This window comes from Lates calcarifer, linkage group LG7_2 (genome assembly GCF_001640805.2).
Source record: "Lates calcarifer isolate ASB-BC8 linkage group LG7_2, TLL_Latcal_v3, whole genome shotgun sequence".
NCBI lineage: Eukaryota > Metazoa > Chordata > Actinopteri > Centropomidae > Lates > Lates calcarifer.
The window spans coordinates 1,316,129-1,334,866 of record NC_066854.1 but is presented as its reverse complement, the minus strand read 5'-3'; the positions used below and the strand labels follow the sequence as shown (position 1 = coordinate 1,334,866).

General features: G+C 41.9%; 2 protein-coding genes across 3 annotated transcripts; one reads left to right on the top strand and one right to left on the bottom strand.

The window, feature by feature from the left end:
* The first annotated feature begins 595 nt into the window (after positions 1-595).
* On the top strand, positions 596-5,348 carry kynu (kynureninase). 2 transcript variants are annotated; one of them, XM_018661266.2, is made up of 14 exons: positions 596-882; positions 1,311-1,498; positions 1,578-1,698; positions 1,782-1,864; positions 2,436-2,497; positions 2,601-2,672; positions 2,764-2,838; positions 3,070-3,216; positions 3,296-3,394; positions 3,471-3,544; positions 3,971-4,023; positions 4,159-4,244; positions 4,364-4,594; positions 4,911-5,348. In XM_018661266.2, exons 2-14 carry the CDS (start codon positions 1,330-1,332, stop codon positions 5,043-5,045), a joined length of 1,407 nt encoding a protein of 468 aa, XP_018516782.1. In that variant the 5' UTR covers positions 596-882; positions 1,311-1,329; the 3' UTR covers positions 5,046-5,348. The 2 variants fall into 2 exon arrangements, with proteins under 2 accessions (XP_018516782.1, XP_018516781.1); XM_018661265.2 differs by having other exon boundaries at positions 599-882; positions 1,308-1,498.
* A 2,801-nt stretch (positions 5,349-8,149) lies between these two features.
* LOC108873137 (signal transducer and activator of transcription 1-alpha/beta-like) lies at positions 8,150-18,537 on the bottom strand. Its single transcript, XM_018661263.2, is given in 26 exon segments — positions 8,150-8,911; positions 9,295-9,333; positions 9,659-9,755; positions 9,846-9,921; positions 10,022-10,210; positions 10,304-10,443; positions 10,525-10,619; positions 10,724-10,779; positions 11,029-11,164; positions 11,623-11,721; positions 11,813-11,863; positions 11,865-11,903; positions 12,306-12,347; positions 12,546-12,636; positions 12,740-12,760; positions 12,857-12,916; positions 13,318-13,410; positions 13,480-13,638; positions 13,893-14,044; positions 14,515-14,606; positions 14,922-15,000; positions 15,617-15,703; positions 15,824-15,919; positions 15,998-16,142; positions 16,716-16,846; positions 18,379-18,537. Coding segments are annotated over 25 exon segments (2,292 nt in total). The 5' UTR covers positions 16,844-16,846; positions 18,379-18,537; the 3' UTR covers positions 8,150-8,881.
* Between the last annotated feature and the right edge of the window lie 201 nt (positions 18,538-18,738).

The window sequence follows — 18,738 nt, the reverse complement described above, 5'->3', positions numbered from 1 at the left end:
GAGAAAAGAGATCTTATATTACCTGCCTGCTTCTTACACTGGTTTAGCACAGTAAACACATGGTGATTTTTAAAATTAGATTTTTCATTTTTTCACAGACGACCTCTGCAAATATTCAGGCTATAATGGCATTTTGTCTTTAGCAGAACTGACATAATATTCCACCTTTATTACATCTAACAAGATGTAAGTGTTTTGTCCAGAAGAATGTTCCTTATCTATATTTATAATGAGGATTTATTGTAGGCTTTAACCTTTACCTCACAGCATGACCATACTTTGCTGCCATCTAGTGGAAAAAAGATAATAATGATAATATCATAATAAACATATTTATTTAACATCATGATTTGAATGAAAAGGAAAAGAGGAGTAACTTAGTTCTGTACTTTAACCTTTGGCTGATTCTTCTCCAGTGTCACTTTAGTTCAACTTTTACTGTGTAAAATTCAACAGTAGTGTTAAAAGCTGAGCACTGGATCATATGATCGTCACCTGTGGCTGCAGGAGGTAAAAACAAAACCAAAAGAGGAGGCTGTTAGAGCATCAGATTCATGCTCATGGCTTCAGCAGTGTTTCTGTGTGGAACTTCACACCATGTGTTTGGATTTTCCACTTGGAAGTGAAACTATGAAAAAAGGGAACTCACTCTCATCGGTCTGTTGCACAAAACAGGACATTTAATAGCAGGAATGAATCTGATCCATGGAGGGTTGAAGGACATGTCGAGCTCTGGTTTTATCTCCAGTTTGAGCTCGTTTCACTGGAACAATGATTAACTCAGAGCTGAGAGGTTAAAGAGCGTCTCCAGAGCAGAGGAGTCACTCAGTCTGACTGCAGGCTGTGGAGAGGAAGCTCATCTGCAAACCACCTGATCTGACCGTGAGTTACAGCTCTCAGCTCACTGCACACTTCACTGTCAAAGAATGAATGACATGCAGTGATTTTCAAAGCAACAGAGGCTCTTTTATTTAGTGTTTAAGTGAACAGTTATTGGTGTTGTATGTGTTTGAAGGTGACAGTACAGTGACTGTGTTCTTACATATATTTTAGTAGTTGTAAGTAGGTGTAAGTCAGAAACTATTTTACAGTAAAGTGACAAATCACCGCTGAAGTTAGACGACTGAAATATTTTTAATGTCAAAGAAAAGTCGCTACAGTTTTCACTGGAGAGAGACAACAACATTCGTAATTTCTGGATTTTAAAACCCAGAGGTCTTTTGACATACGGACAGAAAAAAATAGAACTCTGTAGTATGAAAGGTTTTTCACAGAGACTTTCTAAACGTGGTGTATTTCCTCTCCAGCAGCCTTCCAGTCCCCACAGCAATGGACCCGTTTATCGGCTCAACTCCGAGGGAAACTGTGAAGCAAGTTTCAGACTTGCTGGGCTGCAGTCCGACCTCTGCAGAGGTGGCTTCATACTTCGACCAACACGACACACTGAGACATCTCAGAGAGAAGTTCCTGGTGCCCAAAATTGCAGATTTGCCTCCGTGTGAGTAAGATTTACCACATTTTACATCTCCTTATTTGGATTTCAGTGTTCAGTGAGAATCAATTCAGTGTTTCTGTAGCTGATCCCTCGCTGGTCGACGGCAGCAAGGAGTGCATCTACCTTGTGGGAAACTCACTGGGGCTTCAGCCCAAAATGGCCAGGAAGTATCTGGAGGAGGAGCTGGATAAATGGGCCAAAACGTATGTTAACTCTTTATTTCCATATTTACCTAAAGGCTGAGATGAAGGTGTTTTTGTATTGCACTGACAGACTCTTTCTATAGGGGTGTTCATGGTCACACAGAGGGCTCTCGACCCTGGGCGTGGGCTGAAAACAACATCGAGGAACTCATGGCTAATGTTGTTGGTAAGACAGACTTCTATTTAAACTGGTCTTAAAGGAGCAGATTGATGTTTTGCAACTTTCATACTGGCTCTGTGAAGTTGCTTGTAAAGGTCAGTGCACTGTTGCATCCAGGCCTCTTTTGTAGAGTCCAAAGTTCACATGAAGGTCTCCAAATAAATCTGCAGATACATACAGAAGGCTGAGGTCTGCAATCTTTAGTCTCCTGAAAGAGTTCACTCATCATCTAGAAGAATGTGTACAGACAGAGACAGGAAACAGAGGAGGATTATAAACCGAGGATTATACTCTTTGTCACTGACTCAGATGATTTCCAGACTGTTGTCTCATAAGAACAACTGTGAGAGAAATATTATTGTCTCTGAGAAAGCAGAAATTTGATTTAGAAAAATCGAGTGTGTGGCATCTTTTTGCATATCAGTGTTTATGAGCTGATGCTGTGAGTGTAAAAATGGCACCGGGAGCAGGTGGAGATTACTGTGATGACAACTGTGATGTGTTCATAAAATAAAATAAAACCTAAATCACTCACAACGTTTCTGACAAGTCTCATGTTTTATTCCGTTTCTTACAGGAGCTAAAACTGAAGAGGTGGCGCTGATGAACGGCCTGACAGTTAATTTACACCTTCTAATGGTGAGAAACATATTCTCTGTACAACACTTTGTACTGGAGTGTATTTAGTAAATAGAGGATACGGTTTAAGTTTGAGCAGATGTAACATGTCATTATTCTGCAGCTTTCCTTCTACAAACCCACAGCAGCTCGACACAGAATCCTTCTAGAAGACAAAGCCTTTCCTTCAGACCATGTGAGTAAACCCACAAATGTTGTTTTCATTAAATTGTTGTTAATCAGTCTCCTCATTATGAAAGTGAACCCTGTCTCTCTCCTGTCCTCAGTACGCTGTGGAGTCTCAGATCAGGCTGCGAGGATTCGACCCTAAGCAGAGCATGCTGCTGCTGTCACCCAGACCAGTACAGTGAATTTTATCTGAAAGTTGGATTCTGTCACATTAACATTAGCTTGAGTGGTTTGATTTGTAGGTGTGTGTGTTGAGTTTTTATTTGGATCCTTGTTAGTTATTTTCAGTGACATTTCAACAGGCATCTCAGCTCAAATACAGTCTTTTGAATCCCGTAAAAAACAACAGCCATAACCTTAGAGGTGAGAACAAACTCTGACTGATGACTGTGCTTCCTGTTCAGGGAGAAGAGACTCTGAGAACAGAGGACATCCTGGACGTGATCGAGAAGGAGGGCGACTCCATCGCTGTGGTGATGTTCAGCGGCGTTCAGTATTACACCGGCCAGCTGTTCGACATGGCTGCCATTACCGAGGCCGGTCAGAGGAAGGTAAGGCAGCGTGACGTTTAAATGAAAAGAAACCTGTGACTAACTTCAACTAATAGCTTTGCTGCTGTTTGTGTGTCAGGGCTGTTACGTAGGTTTCGACTGCGCCCACGCTGCAGGAAACGCTGAGCTGAAGCTGCACGACTGGGGAGTCGACTTCGCCTGCTGGTGCTCCTACAAGGTCAGCTGACCTGCTCTCTGGTTTTTGTCCACTTTGACTGAATATATGAGTATATATACTGACCGTCTTCTCACAGTATCTGAATTCAGGTGCTGGAGGAATAGCTGGAGCGTTTATCCACAAGAAACATAAAGACACCATCAAACCAGCGTGAGTGCCTCCACCCTGTTCACACACATCAATAACCAGTGGTCATTTCCATATTGGTTTAATTCTAGTTAAGCTATTTTTTGATTTTATGATGTTTTTCAGTGACCTCTCAGACATCCTGAGAGCGATTTGATCTTTATTTTTGACTTCATGTTTGCACTACTTTAGGAGTTTCTTTAAAAGACACCAAAGTTAACTTGTTTTCTTATCTGCACATATTTGAGCTTATTGAAACAATAAACTGCAATCATTTATTAAAGTGTACCAATTGCACACGGTATTTTCTCTAAAAACTAATTCAGGGAACTTTCTGGAAAAAGAATCGATTACAGTTGCGTAAAACAAATTAAAGTGCGAGCTAAAATGAGTGTAAATGTGAACAGAACCTTTAACACCGGTGTCTCTGGTTCTAAATGTCTCCACCAGGTTGTTGGGATGGTGGGGACATGACCTGAAGACTCGGTTCCAGATGGATAACAGTAAAGGCTGAACACACACACTGCTGTGCACTATATCATATCACATATTTACACAGGGGGGTTTGTATAAACACTTTCTCCACTCCACTCTGTATTAATTATTAAAACTCCAGTTGTTTTCTCTCCTGTTTTTAGAGTTGCATCTGCAGTCTGGTGTGAGCGGCTTCAGACTCTCCAACCAGCCCATCCTGCTGGTCTGTCCCCTTCAGGCCAGCTTAGAGGTACTACAGTAAAATGTTTAATGCTCCAGTTTAATGGGTTTGTTTTCTGGATGGCAGTGATATGAGCATCAAAAGCTTTTGAGAAGTGATTTCCATTCACAGCATTTTATTGTGGCCAGGTGTTTAACATGACCAGCATGCAGGCGTTACGCAGGAAGTCCCTCCTGCTGACGGGTTACCTGGAGTATCTGATCCGGCATTACTACACCGAGGACCCCGCCAAGCCCCACAAACCTCACATCCACATCATCACGCCCTCTGACCCTCGGCAGAGAGGCTGCCAGCTGTCGCTCTCCTTCTCCGTCCCCATCAGAAAGGTCTTTCAGGAGCTGGAGAAGAGGGGAGTTTGTGTGAGTAGCTGACATTTCAAAGTACTTTTTGGCTTCTAGCTGACTGGAACTGAATAAGAAATACATTTTATAGGATCTGGAAGCAGTGATTAAAAGCAGAATAGTGTTGTAGTTTAATTTTTCTTTCATACATAAAGCTCAGTGTTTTTTTAAAAGGGAAATCAGATATTCCCTGCATAGTTTAGAGGAAATGCTCTTACCAAGTCCTATGCATAAAATATATACACTGAGCTAAAACTAAGAAAATGGTAGCAGTGTCAAAATATTCAGAAGATGTTGTAACGTTTTGTTTTGTCTGTCATTTCCTGTCTTTCAGTGTGACATGAGGGAGCCCAGCGTGCTGCGAATCGCTCCAGTGCCTCTCTACAACACCTTCAGCGACGTTCACCGCTTTGTAAAAACACTGGGATCAGCTCTAGGCAGCAGCAGTGCTGGCTGCTGCAAATTCTGAATTAATAGTTGTGTGTAACTGACTTACTTCAAGTTAAAGGAAACATTTGTAACGTTTCTGATGGTGGGATGGTTTATGAAACCTTAAAAATAATGCACGCAAATTTTCACCAGTAAAAGATATTTAACAGGGATTGGCTGAAGATTTTTATTCCAAAATGAAACAGTATTTGGAATTGGAAAAATAAACACACAGATATATAGATTTAAATAAAACTGATGCTCCTGTTTTCTTGATTTGATTCCTTTTGCTCTGAGACAAATGAAATATGCAGGAGGTTTGCCTTAATGAAACTGTCAAAAATTATTTAAATCAGTATATAGTACAGTGAAGTGCCATATCCAGACGACACTTTCTCAAAACCACAAATTCAAAATAATAGCTCCCACAATCCCCTGCCCTCCTCTCTTCAGTCGAGCGTTTGGGCACAACACCCAGAAGCTCGCAGCATGGGGTTTGCAAATGACATGAGTACATCACACACATGAGTTAGCCAATTTACTTTTATAAAATGTGTTTTTGATTTTGTTTTTCAGATGAATTGTCTGACAAAGTAATAACCACAGTTTTTATGTTTAAATATTGCCAGATGAGAACTTTTTAACCTATTTTAAAAAATCAAAAATCAAAGCATGATTATTATTATTATTATTATTAATAAAGACCTCATGTTTTATTGGACTACAGCTGCTTTCCGTTTATTTCCTCAATACTAGCGTTTCAATCTTAAAACGTCTTTAAAGACTGGCTCCTCTTGCAGCTCCAGTTCACGTCAGACTGAGTTTACAGGAGGTTGCATAATGCTGTCATTGACGACAACACTTTTACAGCCACTGTAAACCCTGTGGGGGTTATGGAGGTTAGAAAAACACCAACCCACCGAGACGAACAAACAAGAAGGGCGGTTACTGTAATAATGGTTTCCCTAATCTGTCCTCTCGTCCCTGTTTATTCCAGAGGGAAGACTCCTGCAACATGGACGGCTTTTATGACCAACAGGTCCCTTTTGTGGTCCCTGAGAGTGTGAGTTTGAAACGTGAATTTAAATCTCATACATGTGTCCTCCTTTACAGAAAGTAACTGAGGATTAATAACATTTATGGTCACTAACGATGTTCACTGTCCTTAAACTGACAGAACTATCACAGAGAAGAAGGAGAGAAATGTCTCAGCGACAGGAGGAGGACGTTCGTGGACACAGAGTTGGCTCAGGACACAGAGGGTAGGCATCAGGTCTCATATGTAACTGTCTGTTTACTTCATAAGCTTGAATGTGGTAAAACAATCCAGACACTGATGAAAAAGTCATACAGTCATACACAATTCATCATTTTGCTGAACAGGAATTTGGTAGTTTGACTCAAGGTCCAGTCTGTTAAAGGGCTTTTAGTCACATCCCATGGTCTTCCTCAGTGGGTGGCAACTTGCCCAGTTGCCAACCAGATGAACTAGAAAAACTGTATGTGTGATAAAGACGAGAAAGAAAAAATACAAATTATAGACATATTAAAAGACATATTAACATATTTACCGGCCAATAAGCAGGGAGGGGAGATGGGGGGAATTTGTGTTCGTGAATGTCCACAGTTTGGGTGTTGGAGGTGAGGGTGATGTGGGGGGATTTTGGGTCTGAAAATTACCACTGTTCAACAGAGTGGGGCGCTGTTTAGCTTCATTACTCTCACTGTTCTAAATGGAGATGGAAAAATAATAGAAACACATGAGTTTAATGCTTTAGGACCATGTTTAGACTTTAATCATGTGGATCTAATTCTTTTGTTGAGGCAACTAGTCCAGATTTATAAAACAGAATTTCATTGCTGATTTGAACCAAAATACAGTACATGAATCTGGCTTGAAGCCTAAACCCCACCAGTAAGACTGGAGTCTGAGAAATGACGCTCCAAAATACAGACTGAGAACCTCTTGACCTTTGTGACCCAGGGGCTTGATGAGGAACAGCCCTTTAAACAGGCTGTTGGTTCAGATCCAAACATCTGACGTCCACAGATGTTTCAGTCCAAGAGAGTGGTTGCTGCACTGTCTCAGATTTAGTTTGTTCTTTGTCTATACGGTGTTTGATTTCCTGAAATAAGGCTTTTAAAAGCTTTGCAGATACTGGAGGTGAGCATGGCAGAGGGCCATCAGCACCTGAGCTCATCAGCGCCCTCTGGTGGACACAGGCCCTGTATGTCAGTGCTCCTTCTGAAACCCTCTCAGAGCTGAGTTCAGACTCTCCCTCTTCTCCCTGAGACAGTGATAATAGTACTAGGTCTTAATGTCCAAACATGGCTTCTCAGATAAGGTGTTTGTCAGGTTATAAAAACAGAATAATATCAAAGGCTGAAAACAAATATTCCTGTTCCCTCTCTGTTGCTTCAACCCGCTCCATACAACACTCTGGTGTCACGGCGCTGACAGGTGTTTGTTCAACTTAGTGAAACTCTGCTTTTCGTTTGCGCCCCCTAGTGTTTCATCTTTACATTGCTATCAGTAAGGTTAGGTAGGATATGGGTTTAATTCATTTTATTGACCCTGAAAGCGAATATCTTCAGTAAAAATCCTTGAACAATAATGTGGCGCTATGATGGCTCTAACGGTGATCCTGCAGGAGTTTCCTGTGGTTTCAGGTGGATTAAGAATGATTTTACGCTCCCCGACCGCTCTGACAAATGTTACACGTGTTTATTAGGGTATTTACGGTCAGAAATCCTGTTGTGTGTGTGGGAGGGGGCTCGAGGAAATCCGAGCATGCGCTGTATTGATCGACAGTCGATAGTCAATGTGACACGTTGTTGTTTTCATGTCTTATTGTGAAACGTTGTCATAATATTCTGTCAACGTTTGGGGGAAATCGCCGTCGTCCGCCATGTTTGTTTAGTCTAAAGTCACGTTTGATCGCGCGAGATTTGATCTGATTGAGATCTGTTAGTGTGGTGTGCTGTGTTGGTCGTTGCACATCACACACTTGTGTTATTTATCGTCATGTGTGTGCTCTCTCACATTCTCTACATTGGCAAAATAATGTGATAAGAACATGTTCTATACTACAGAACCTGTAGAATCTATAGGTTTATGGTCGTGGGACAAACATCAACAAAAACTCAGTTGTACTACAGTGGTTTAATTGCTGTTACAACACTGATGAAAACTACAGTCACTGATACAGTTTGTTAAATAAAAAGCTCAGGTTGAGTGCTACATGATACCTCCACACAATAAGATGTTTTTGCAGACTCAAATACACAATGTCCAATTAATCAATGTGATTTTATGGCAAATTTAAGGAGGCACGCAGAATCATATTCTTTATTTTCACTGTTTTACAGCAGGGAGTATTATGGACTTAATAAAAACAGATGTATGTACAAAAATAAAGTGACAGATCCCGTCTAAACCCGACTTCAGCTCCATTTGGACTGGATCTTTTTTAGAGGAGGTGGGCTAGTTTAACAATACCTGGCCCACCCACCCATACCTGCAGTAATCACAGCATATACATTTATTCACATATTTTTATTCTAAGTATGCAGAATTAGCTGCGATCATCTCCTGTCTGCAGTGAACCCATGGGCGTACAGACAGCTGTCACTGGATCACTGTGATACTGAAGAAAAGTTACAAACAAGTTCCAAAAGCAAGTTCTGCACAAACACAAGTGTCTTTTTTCTGACTTCTTAGCAGAGTTATGGAGGTTACATTACAGAAGACCACAGTGAAGATTTAAGTCCCCACCTCCTCCCGTACAGTTAATCCCGTCCAAATGGGGCTTTAGTCTCTGCATTAAACAAAGACATGAAGAGTACACTGGTAACAAGAGGATGAGGAGCTGATCTTTAGTTCTGGTCAGGAAAGTCTGCGCTCATCTGAGAAGAAGAGAAAAGGACAGGTTGTTAGGTACAAAGACACAAAGTAAAGTGACTCCAGCTCTAATGTAAATCCAGAGTATTGTTCTAAGAATGAAGGGGATCTTTCTGCATGAATTTTATGTTAACAAGTGAATTTCATGCAACAGACACGTAAAGAAATACAATACATGACCGAGGCGCTTTAGATTTGTCCTAAATTCATTCTGCATGCATGTCAAATATTTTCTCTACTGCTGTTTGTATTTCAAGCTTTAATAAGTGTCAAAAATAAAACAAACACTTGTGTTGGAGGAGGGAGAGCCACAGCTGTTAGTGTAGTAAAGTATAGTTGAGTTAAACTGCAGCGGTTTAGCAGGGGAACAGATTGAAGCGGCGTCTACCTGAACGTCAAACTCTCCAAATCCAATCAGATTGCTGGTCTGGAGGCCGAGCAGGAAGAGAAATACAAAAAAACAAAAGACAGACAGCGAGATTTACAGCTGAGAAGACAGAGATCAGACTGAGCAGGAAAAACAAATGACTGCTGCTTCAGGAACTCTGAACACAGTCAACTCTACAGTTTGAGTATGAAGAGGCAGAGATAAACACAGCTCAGTCTCAGAAGATTTACAATGACCCAACAAATGGAGGATTTGGGAGAAATCCGAGTGTGAAAACTGTGGATGGTTCTGTCAGCGAGCTGTGCAGAGTTTAAAGCAGCAGCACACAGCAGAGTTAACGTGTTCATCTGCAGTTGGCACTCACCACGGCGTCGATGTCTCTGGGACCGACGAACTGCTCCAAAACCTTGTAGTCGTCAGGAGACATCGGCATCATGTTGTCCTGCAGTCTGGACGGATGTCTGGACCAGAGGAACACGGACGTTACCTCTGTTTCTATCACTGACAAAATAAATCACGTCGTTCTTCATAAATACGTTTTCTCTGCTTACACTTCTGACACCGATATGAGCTCCGTCTTCATGTAGCCGCTCCTCTCAGTGTTCTCCACGTCCATCGGCTCCGGAGCTGGAAATCAGGGAAAAGTCTGGTTTAATTTCTGTACAGAAACCTGCGTACTGTTACTGTGAGATAAAAGAGACCGGGTGCAGGATGGTGTGTGTCTCACCCTCTGTGGGTTTGGGGTAGTACTTCCCGAAGGCCTTGTCTTTTGGGATGTTGGGGTAGAGGAAGCGCAGCGGGTTTTCCGGGATGTTCTCGGCAGCCATCACCTTGTAGGTGCGGATGATGTCGGGCAGGGAGACGGCGCCCAGCTCCTTCTTGGTGTACGGCTCCACAGAGTGGAACAAGGGCTTGTCTGGGTGGAGGAGCAAACAGTTTGTGTTATGTGCTGCTCATATTTGACTTATATATGTTGAGATATCCACAGATGTTTAGATGTAAACCGTACCGTGGACGTCGTGTTCGATCCAGGTGAAGGTGATGGCTCCCTCTCTGCTGCTCTCACTGAACCTGAGCAGGAAGGTTCCCGGACACTTGTCGCTGAGCAGAGCCTTCTCCCTCTCCTTGCTGATGAAGCCCATGATGGAGCTGCGACACAGGGCAGAGGTTTATGGTCAAATCTCACACTCACCACTGTGTCTGCTTCAGGAGAACCAGAGTGGCACTCACCCGTCGTTCCAGAGGGGGAGGAGGTGTCGTTTAATCAGATCCAGGATTCCTTCAATCCACAGCCAGAAGGGAAAAGCTTTCTCGTTGGCACTCTGCTGCTGGACAAAACAAACATGTGCTTCAGCATAAAAAGAGTTCAGAAGACCACCTCCAGAGAAAAACCAGGTGAGGCAGATGTCACAGTCCGACTGTGGCTCACCTTGCAGAACTTGGTCCAGGGGATTTGTCCCTCTGGGTTCCTCTGGGCTTTGGCTCCTGCATAGAAACACATTTCACACTTTTTAGTACTTTACAGATTTCTGCAGGTACCTGAAGTACTCGTCCTGTATTATTTTGTGGGGGTCTGTTGTTGGGATTAAAAACAGGAGACGTCGTCAGAGCCAGAAAAACAACGACAAGCGTGGATGAGACTGACAACAACTCTTAAACTGACATATTCTGCTGATGTTGATGTTAGTCTGGGGTTTCCTTTGATCTGTTTGTTGTGTGTGTTGTGTTTCTGACCGAGCAGTTTGTCGGCGAGCATGTTGAGCTGCTCCTGGTTCAGGCCTCGCTTGGTGACGGAGGAGAACTGCCAGCTGAGGATCTCGGACAGCTGAGACCACTTCGCTGGCGGAGGAGAGAGGAAGAACTTCAGGTTCTGTGGATGAGGACGGAGAAAACAGAAGACTCCATTACCTGGTTTACATTTTAACAGTAGAGCATGACTGATATTTGCAACTAATTTCCATTTCCTTACAAATAACACAAAGCATTTCACTACCAGACTCCACTGACAAAAGCAGGAATTTTACCAGAGCACACAGGAGCTGCTGCCTCGATCTGTCAGTGTGTCTGTGTTACTGTGTGGTACTGTTACTTCAGTAAAGTATCTGATTACTTCTTCCACCACTGAAAGTCACACAGTAACACAGACACACTAACAGATGGAGGCAGTGGTATTCCAGCAGCTCCTGTGTTCTGTTTGCTTAAATCCCTGTTTTTCTCTATGGAGCCTGGTATTGATATGTAGCACTGTTTCAAGTTAAATAAATATTTCTGTAAATATAAAATAAGAGAATTTATCTTTAATGTCTGACCCTGTGTGTGTGTCCTCACCTTGGGCTCGGTGGTGAGCATGTTGTACCAGAGGATGGAGGCCCAGCCGCTGGGCAGCTGACAGACGTTAGAGATGACGACAACAGGAAGAGACATGGCCTACGACAACAACAGCAACAACAAAAAGAACAGCAGAGTAAATAAGATTTCAGTGCAGAAGCTGTGTTGAATTACTGTCGTCTCCTCTCACCTCCAGTTTGATGTCGAGTCCTGACTGGTTGAGCTGCAGCTCGGACTCGAAAGCTGAGTGAGTGGAGCTCCTCGGTGACGATCAGAGGACCCTGAACACACAGACACACACTGAGCACTGCAATAAATGCTTAGAAATAAAATTAAATAGTAAAAATGAAACTACTGCAACATAACAGTCACAATAAACCTCAAGCAAATTAATATTTTACTTTAAAAATATAATTTCAGGTTACTATCTGTGCGATTAGTTTTTGTGCCCTCGGGTTCTGTGTCATTCCTCATTTTCCACGAGACAGTGCCAAACTTTATAATTTCCAAATAAAAGCAGCAAACTTCTAAAATTCTCAATTAATCTGGTTTATTTTAAGAGCCAATCTAGAACCTGCAAACTAGGACTTTAGTTCAGGAGTAAACTTGGTCCCGTAAAGAGAAAAAAACGTCTTCTTTTTGATCATTTATACATTCAAAAATCTGTATTTTTTAGCTCTCACCTCATTTGTTCTGTTCCCAGCTACTTTCTGTTCTTTCAGTTGCTGCATAGAAAACAAGATAAAGTTAGAGTTAAAGTTTTTTACAAGACAAAAGCTTCAGAAAATAAAATGACTGGACAAATAATTAAAAACTTAATTAACAATATTTTTCACTAATCAATGAAAGAAAATCAATAGAAAAATTGATATATTTGATAGAAGAAAAACATCTAAGTTGTAATTCAGGTGTATTTCTCTCACCAAATGTCTGAACTCTGCTGCCAGGCTGCCGTTCGACTCCTCCATGTTCATGACTTTGGTGTTTGTTCCCAAAATGTTGAACTTCCGAAACCTAAAATGAGGCAGATCAATGAGTCCGGACATCATTAATTTATTCAATATTTATTATGAAAAGACTGTTTTTTAAGAAATTATATTCAGTTTGTGACACCTACCCTTTCTTCTCTGTAACATCCCTGAGGAGGAGGAGGAGGGACAGCAAGAGATTTATTCAACAACATGTTCAAACACAGCAGAAACAATGAACCTGTGTAAACATAAGTTCAGCTCACTTGTCAAACACGGCCTTGACTTTGAGTTGGTAGTTGAACTCCTGCAGCTTCACCAGGAACCTGAACGAAAAGGAAACAAGACGCTCGACTGAAACAGGAAGTTTTGATTTGGTGACATTTAAATGAGTAACAGACACTTTTTACCACAAAACAGGAAACTACAGGTGGAAATGACAACACAACAACCTGTGTGAGATGTCTGAAAACACAAAGGCTCGTACGTCTGCCTGTGTGAATGATTTTCAGATCCACACATCACCTGTTTATAGTGTGAGAGTAAAGCTGTAAAACTGTAGATGAGTTAAAAACACTTAGAAGTCTGATATCCAGCCAGGAAACTGAAAATATCAAGAATTCTGAATGGAGTTTGGTCTGTTTGTTACAGAGACAGCACTTCCTGCTCCAGAAGCCGGGGATTATGGGTAATATAGACTGTTCAGCTGCTTGTTTTTGTCTCTTACCGCAGTTTGACGGTGAACTGGACGCCTGTTTTCAGCACCAGCGGTCTCTGTGGGTGGGTGGGCATACAGGGCTGCCGCTCTACGACCAGAGAGCTGCACACACACACAAGTTAATAATCAATAATATGGTGATCAATAACTTGCGTGTGAGGGGGTCCTTACTTAGAGAGGAGGTTCTTGAGGAGCTCCAGAGCTCGGGCCTCCAGGAAAGCTTTCTTCTGTGTGATGGGGTCGCTGTCGTAGGTGAACTTCTGCTCCAACTCCTGAAGCTTCTTCAGGTGCTGACGCACCTGCTGGAGGCTCTCTGCTACTGCTGTGAACCTGGAGGAGGAGAGAGGAGGGGGAGGAGGAGAGAGAGGAGGAGAGAGAAGGGGGAGGAGAGAGTAGGGGGAGGAGCAGGAGGAGGAGAGAGAGGAGGATGAGGTAGGGGGAGAGGAGGTGGGGGAGGAAGAAAAAAGGGAGAAGGGAAGGAGAAGATGAGGAGAAACATTATTCAAGGGATGAAGGCAAGAAAACAGAAGACGTGGGAGAGGAGGAGGAGGAGGAGGAGGAGGAGGAGGAGGGGTGCGTCTCACCAGTTCTGCAGCTGGTCCACGCAGGCGTTAGGAGGACCTCCGATACAGGCGATCTGCTGCCGCTGCTTCCACTCAGGCAGCTCCTCGGAGATCAGGTCCGACAGTAACGCCTGGGTGACGTTCAGGAGGTCGGTCAGCTGCGTCACCACGTCCTGAAACACCAAGGTAAAAGGTCACATCAGTAAACACACAAACAAATAAGATTAGAGGCTGTCAAACTGAGTGACAGAGACAGATGCGTGTCAGTGCTCTAAAAACAACAGGAAACTATAATGGAGTCTGGCTGCTGTAATCTGTGTCAGGCCTCGATCTCCTTCTCATAGTCACGACTCGATTAAAATCTAAAGTCACATTTTTAGATTCAGGTGACGACTACTTTCAGTGGATATCACTATCTCCAGTATTGACGGTGAATAAATCATAGAAAAAGAGATGCTTGTTACAGCTGCAGTTTTTAAGTTTCCTTCAGTATCAAAGTAAAGCAGAGGTAGTTCTCTGTACATCCATGGGTTCATCACAAACAGCAGCTGCTAATTTAGTTAATTCGACATACTTTCAGTGTAAACAAATACAGGCTAAAGTGCAGTGCACCTGGGTTAACATCACCTCTCTCTCTGCTCACCTGTCGTTTGGCTTTCAGCTCGAAGCACATCCTCGCGATCACCATCTTCTCTTTCTCCAGCTCCTTCGGTGTCATGCCGTTCATTTCATTCTCTACACAAACAGGAAAACATAAGTGTTTGTTTCCGCCACTGCTCAGTTGTTATCAGAAACATTATGGACAGGATTCCTACAGAGACAGAGCTTTTTATTAAAGAGGAAGATACTTTTTGCATATCAATACCAGACTCCATTGACAGAAGGAGGTAGCTCCTGTGTTCTGCTCAGTAAAATTCCCATTTTTGTGAATGGAATCTGGTATTGATATATCGCAATGTTTCTGGTTAAACAAAAAAACATGTGAGGCTTTAATAAAGACATTTATAGAAACAAAAACACCCTAAACATGTTGTTTAGACTTTTCCTCACCTCTGTTCTTCAGTGTGTTGATTTTGAAGTCGTACTCGTCCTGCAGATCCTCGAGGTTCTTTATGTTCTGATCCACAAACTGAGGAAGGAGAGCGCAGCTTTATTACTTAACTTCATCATTTCCAGTTGCAATAAGAAAACAACAAATAAGCTAAATATTTATTATGATGAGGAAAGAGGATTTAAAAAGTCTGGAAGTCATTCTTAGGTCTCATGTGGACTGGATTTATTTGAGGAGCTGGTTTAACTTCAGTGTCAGCTACATGCAGCTACTCGTCAAATTGGACTCATTAAAAGTAGCTGAATTATCTATTAACTGCTCCTGTTTCCACTGTAATTATGATGAACATACAAGTGTCACTGAATCACTGTGACACTGAAGAAAACTTAAAAACCTGATGATTCTCAAGGGAGTTCTGAGGCGCCTTTTTTCTGTGACTTCTGCGCGGGTGTACGGGCGTTTAATCTTGATGGAAATCAGAGATAACTACATCTTCTCGAAGTGCTGAGCGATATCAATACACAACAAACTGTTTCTATCCCTTTCAACTCTCCTGAGCTGAATGTCAGCATCTATTACACACCATATCCATTTCCTGGTGCTTAAAATGGCGTCCGGAGCAGAGTGAATATTTAATTTCCCGCCCCTGGCTTTATCTAATCACATCAAACTTTTCCGCTGCTTCTTCTTTTACCTGGACTCTGTCTTTCATCTCCTTCACTTTGTTGTCCAGCTTCTGTTTCTCCACCACCATGGCCGACACCGTCCCCTCTCCCTCCTGCTGCAGGAATAAAGGAGAGATTTTACTCTCTGATAAAGAAAACAGGGGATTTCTTTCTGGTTATCTCAACATCAGTCATGTAAACAGATGTTCTGTTTGTCGCTGAGCTGCAGCTTTTACCTCGGCGCTCTTCGCACTCGCCAGGATCTTCTGCTCCTCCTTCAGGTTCCTGGAGATGATCATGGCCATGTGGACCGGATCCTCCTGGAACCGATCCTGTAGATGACACTCGCTTTTGTATTTTACTCATCACCAAAGAGAATAAAATCTTGTGTGGTCTCTCTGAGGTCTGACCTGCAGGTTCCTCTTGATCTTGCGGATGTTGTGCTGCAGCAGGAAGTTGTTCTCCAGGGCGAAGCGGCTGTGCTGGTCGTCCAGCTGAGCCAGGAGGTCGTGGAACCGGACGGTGGCCAGCGAGTCCTGGATCGCCACCGTGTCCCTGAGGAGAATATTTAAAGATTTTAAACTGACAGTGAAGCAAAAACAATCTGCATGCTCAATCAATCAATCAATCAATCAATGAGAAGCTGATTCTAATGATCGCAGGTCGTTTTTTCGCCTTCAAAATGCCTGGAAATTGAGAAAAACACACATTAAGATTTCCCAGAATGCAAAGTCTTGACCAACAGCTCAAAATCCAAAGATATTCTGCTTAAAGAAATAAAAATAAATGGTGAAAAACAACAAATCCTCACTTTTCAGAAGCTGAAACCAGAGAATATTTGGCATTTCAATGTCTTAAATGACTTAAAATTTGTTGCTGATGCATCATTTCAAATAAAAATGAACCACAACAGCTTCTACAAATAATAAACATCCTGCATAAATCAGTGGATTCATCACAGAGGTGATTTAATTCTACCAAATGAACTCTTTCCAGTTCTCTGGAGTATATTTCTACAGATGCTAATGCTAACTTATGACCTCCTGTTAGTAATTAAAATGATATAGCATTAAACTGTTTTTAAAAATGAGTTATATAAGAGTAAGTAAAGAGTAACCAGCTTCTTACCAGTCGATGCTTTCGATCCACTTGCTCAGGTACTGTCGGATATCCATGGGGAAGGAGTCATCGTACAGCTGGTCCACCTGCTCCAGGTACTTGCAGTCCAGCATCTGAAGCTGGCACCACTGCGCCATTTTCTGCAGAACGACAGTGACAACATGAGGACTTTTCCAAACCAAATAAAATCGGACCAGGAACAAAAACTGGTGAGATTTTTAAAATTGAGCAGTAATCAGCAGGATTTCTGTTGCTGTGGTTTTACAAATTTCTCAATATGAGAATATTTCAACATTCTAGTTTTGTAATGTCCCTCTGAATCCTGTCTGTCTCCTCCTATTTACTTCTGCTTTGTTTTATTTAGTTGCTTTTTGTCTGAGTAAAATCTCCAAGTTCCCAAATAATCTACAAAGTTTCATCACTTCGGAGTGAAAGGTTTGAATCCAGCTCCTTTGTTTGTTCATGAGTGTAAACCAGCTGCTTGTAAACAGAGACAGAAACTCTATAACAGTGGGCAGTGTTTCTCCTCCTCCTCGACCAGTTTCTGCTCAGAGAAAAATGGCCGTTAATCTGTGATGATAAAAGCTGATTTAGGTTTGAAGGGAAAACCAGAGGTCGACAGGAAAGTCCAACACCTGAGACTTCAGAGTGGTGTTATTAACAAATATGGGAACAGACAGACGTGGATTTGACTCATTCTTGCATCTGGAAAGCTTAAACAGTTATAAACATTAACTACGACGGGTTAATAAAACCTGACTCTTCAGCTGAGCGAGACGATTAAAGGCTAATGTTGCATAAAACCTTTGTTTTTATGATTAAACTCAACTTTAAGATTGATTTTATTTTATTTTTTTTCATTACAAACTGGAAAAGTGAATGTAGGAGGATGCACCATAGGTTTCATTTTCCCCACCAGTGACACACCTAACAATATCTTTCAGCAGAAATCCTCCCTGGAATGAATCCCCACAAAACAAGAACCTGTAAAGTGCTGCTTCCTGGTGATTATTAACAGTATAATGAAATGTTCCTGAGTTGCAAAACTGTTATGTCAGTTATACTACGTGTCTACAACACAATATAAGATATCAGAGAATAATACCCCTGTGGCTGCACAGATCACCAGGGCAACCCACCGAGCTTTGCAAGTCCTAAACCAAACTCCGCTCGGAAAATCGACTTTTCTTATGGATTTCTGATAATTTTTTATAGTTGCCTATTAAATAGATTAAGACTCAAACCTTAATCTGAAAGGTGATGTCCCACTGGTGAATTCGGCCTATTCATTTTTAACCTAATGCTACACATTAAGTGCATTTTCAACATATAGGGCAGGTTGGCAGTTAATAATTCACATTTTAGACCTGAAACGGTGCGCGGTGACGTATACTGTAAACCACTGTAAAAGAAAAGCTGAACTTTGATTTAAATAACTGCTAAATGGTGGACTATCATGACAATAAATATACAAGTACAAGCTTGCATGAAAGCTCTTTTGTGCCCTTCTAAAGGGTGACTTTTGTTTGACTTTATCGCCTAGCAAAGCCAAGTTCAACTGCTCAGTTTTGTCAGCGAGTTTGGCATAGCGTCAAGTATATCAATAACATAAGAGGGAGCGGATTTGGGCTAAATAATGTCACTAGAAGAGAAAGTAAGTCATTGAACTTACCTCTTATTTGAGGAAACGTGTAAAATATATGACAGAAATCTATTTTTATGTCCGCAAATGCTTTTTCCCAAACTTGTACACCGATTCTGTCAGGAAGCTAGTCAGCCCTCCTCAGCTAATGTAGTGTTTCTGTCTCTAACTGTACGGAAACGCCGTCAGCCAATCACAGCTTTGGATTCACGGCACGTGCCCGCCCCTATGCGTTTGATAGCCAATCAGAGCGATGGCAGATCGGCTGTTCTGTCAATGAGCAAGCCTCCCCATCATAATAATTATACACAGTGTTTTTGCAAATAAATTCCCCAATAATAGCACAATACCGAAATTAAACTCATTTTTAAAAATGTTTTTTAGACTCTA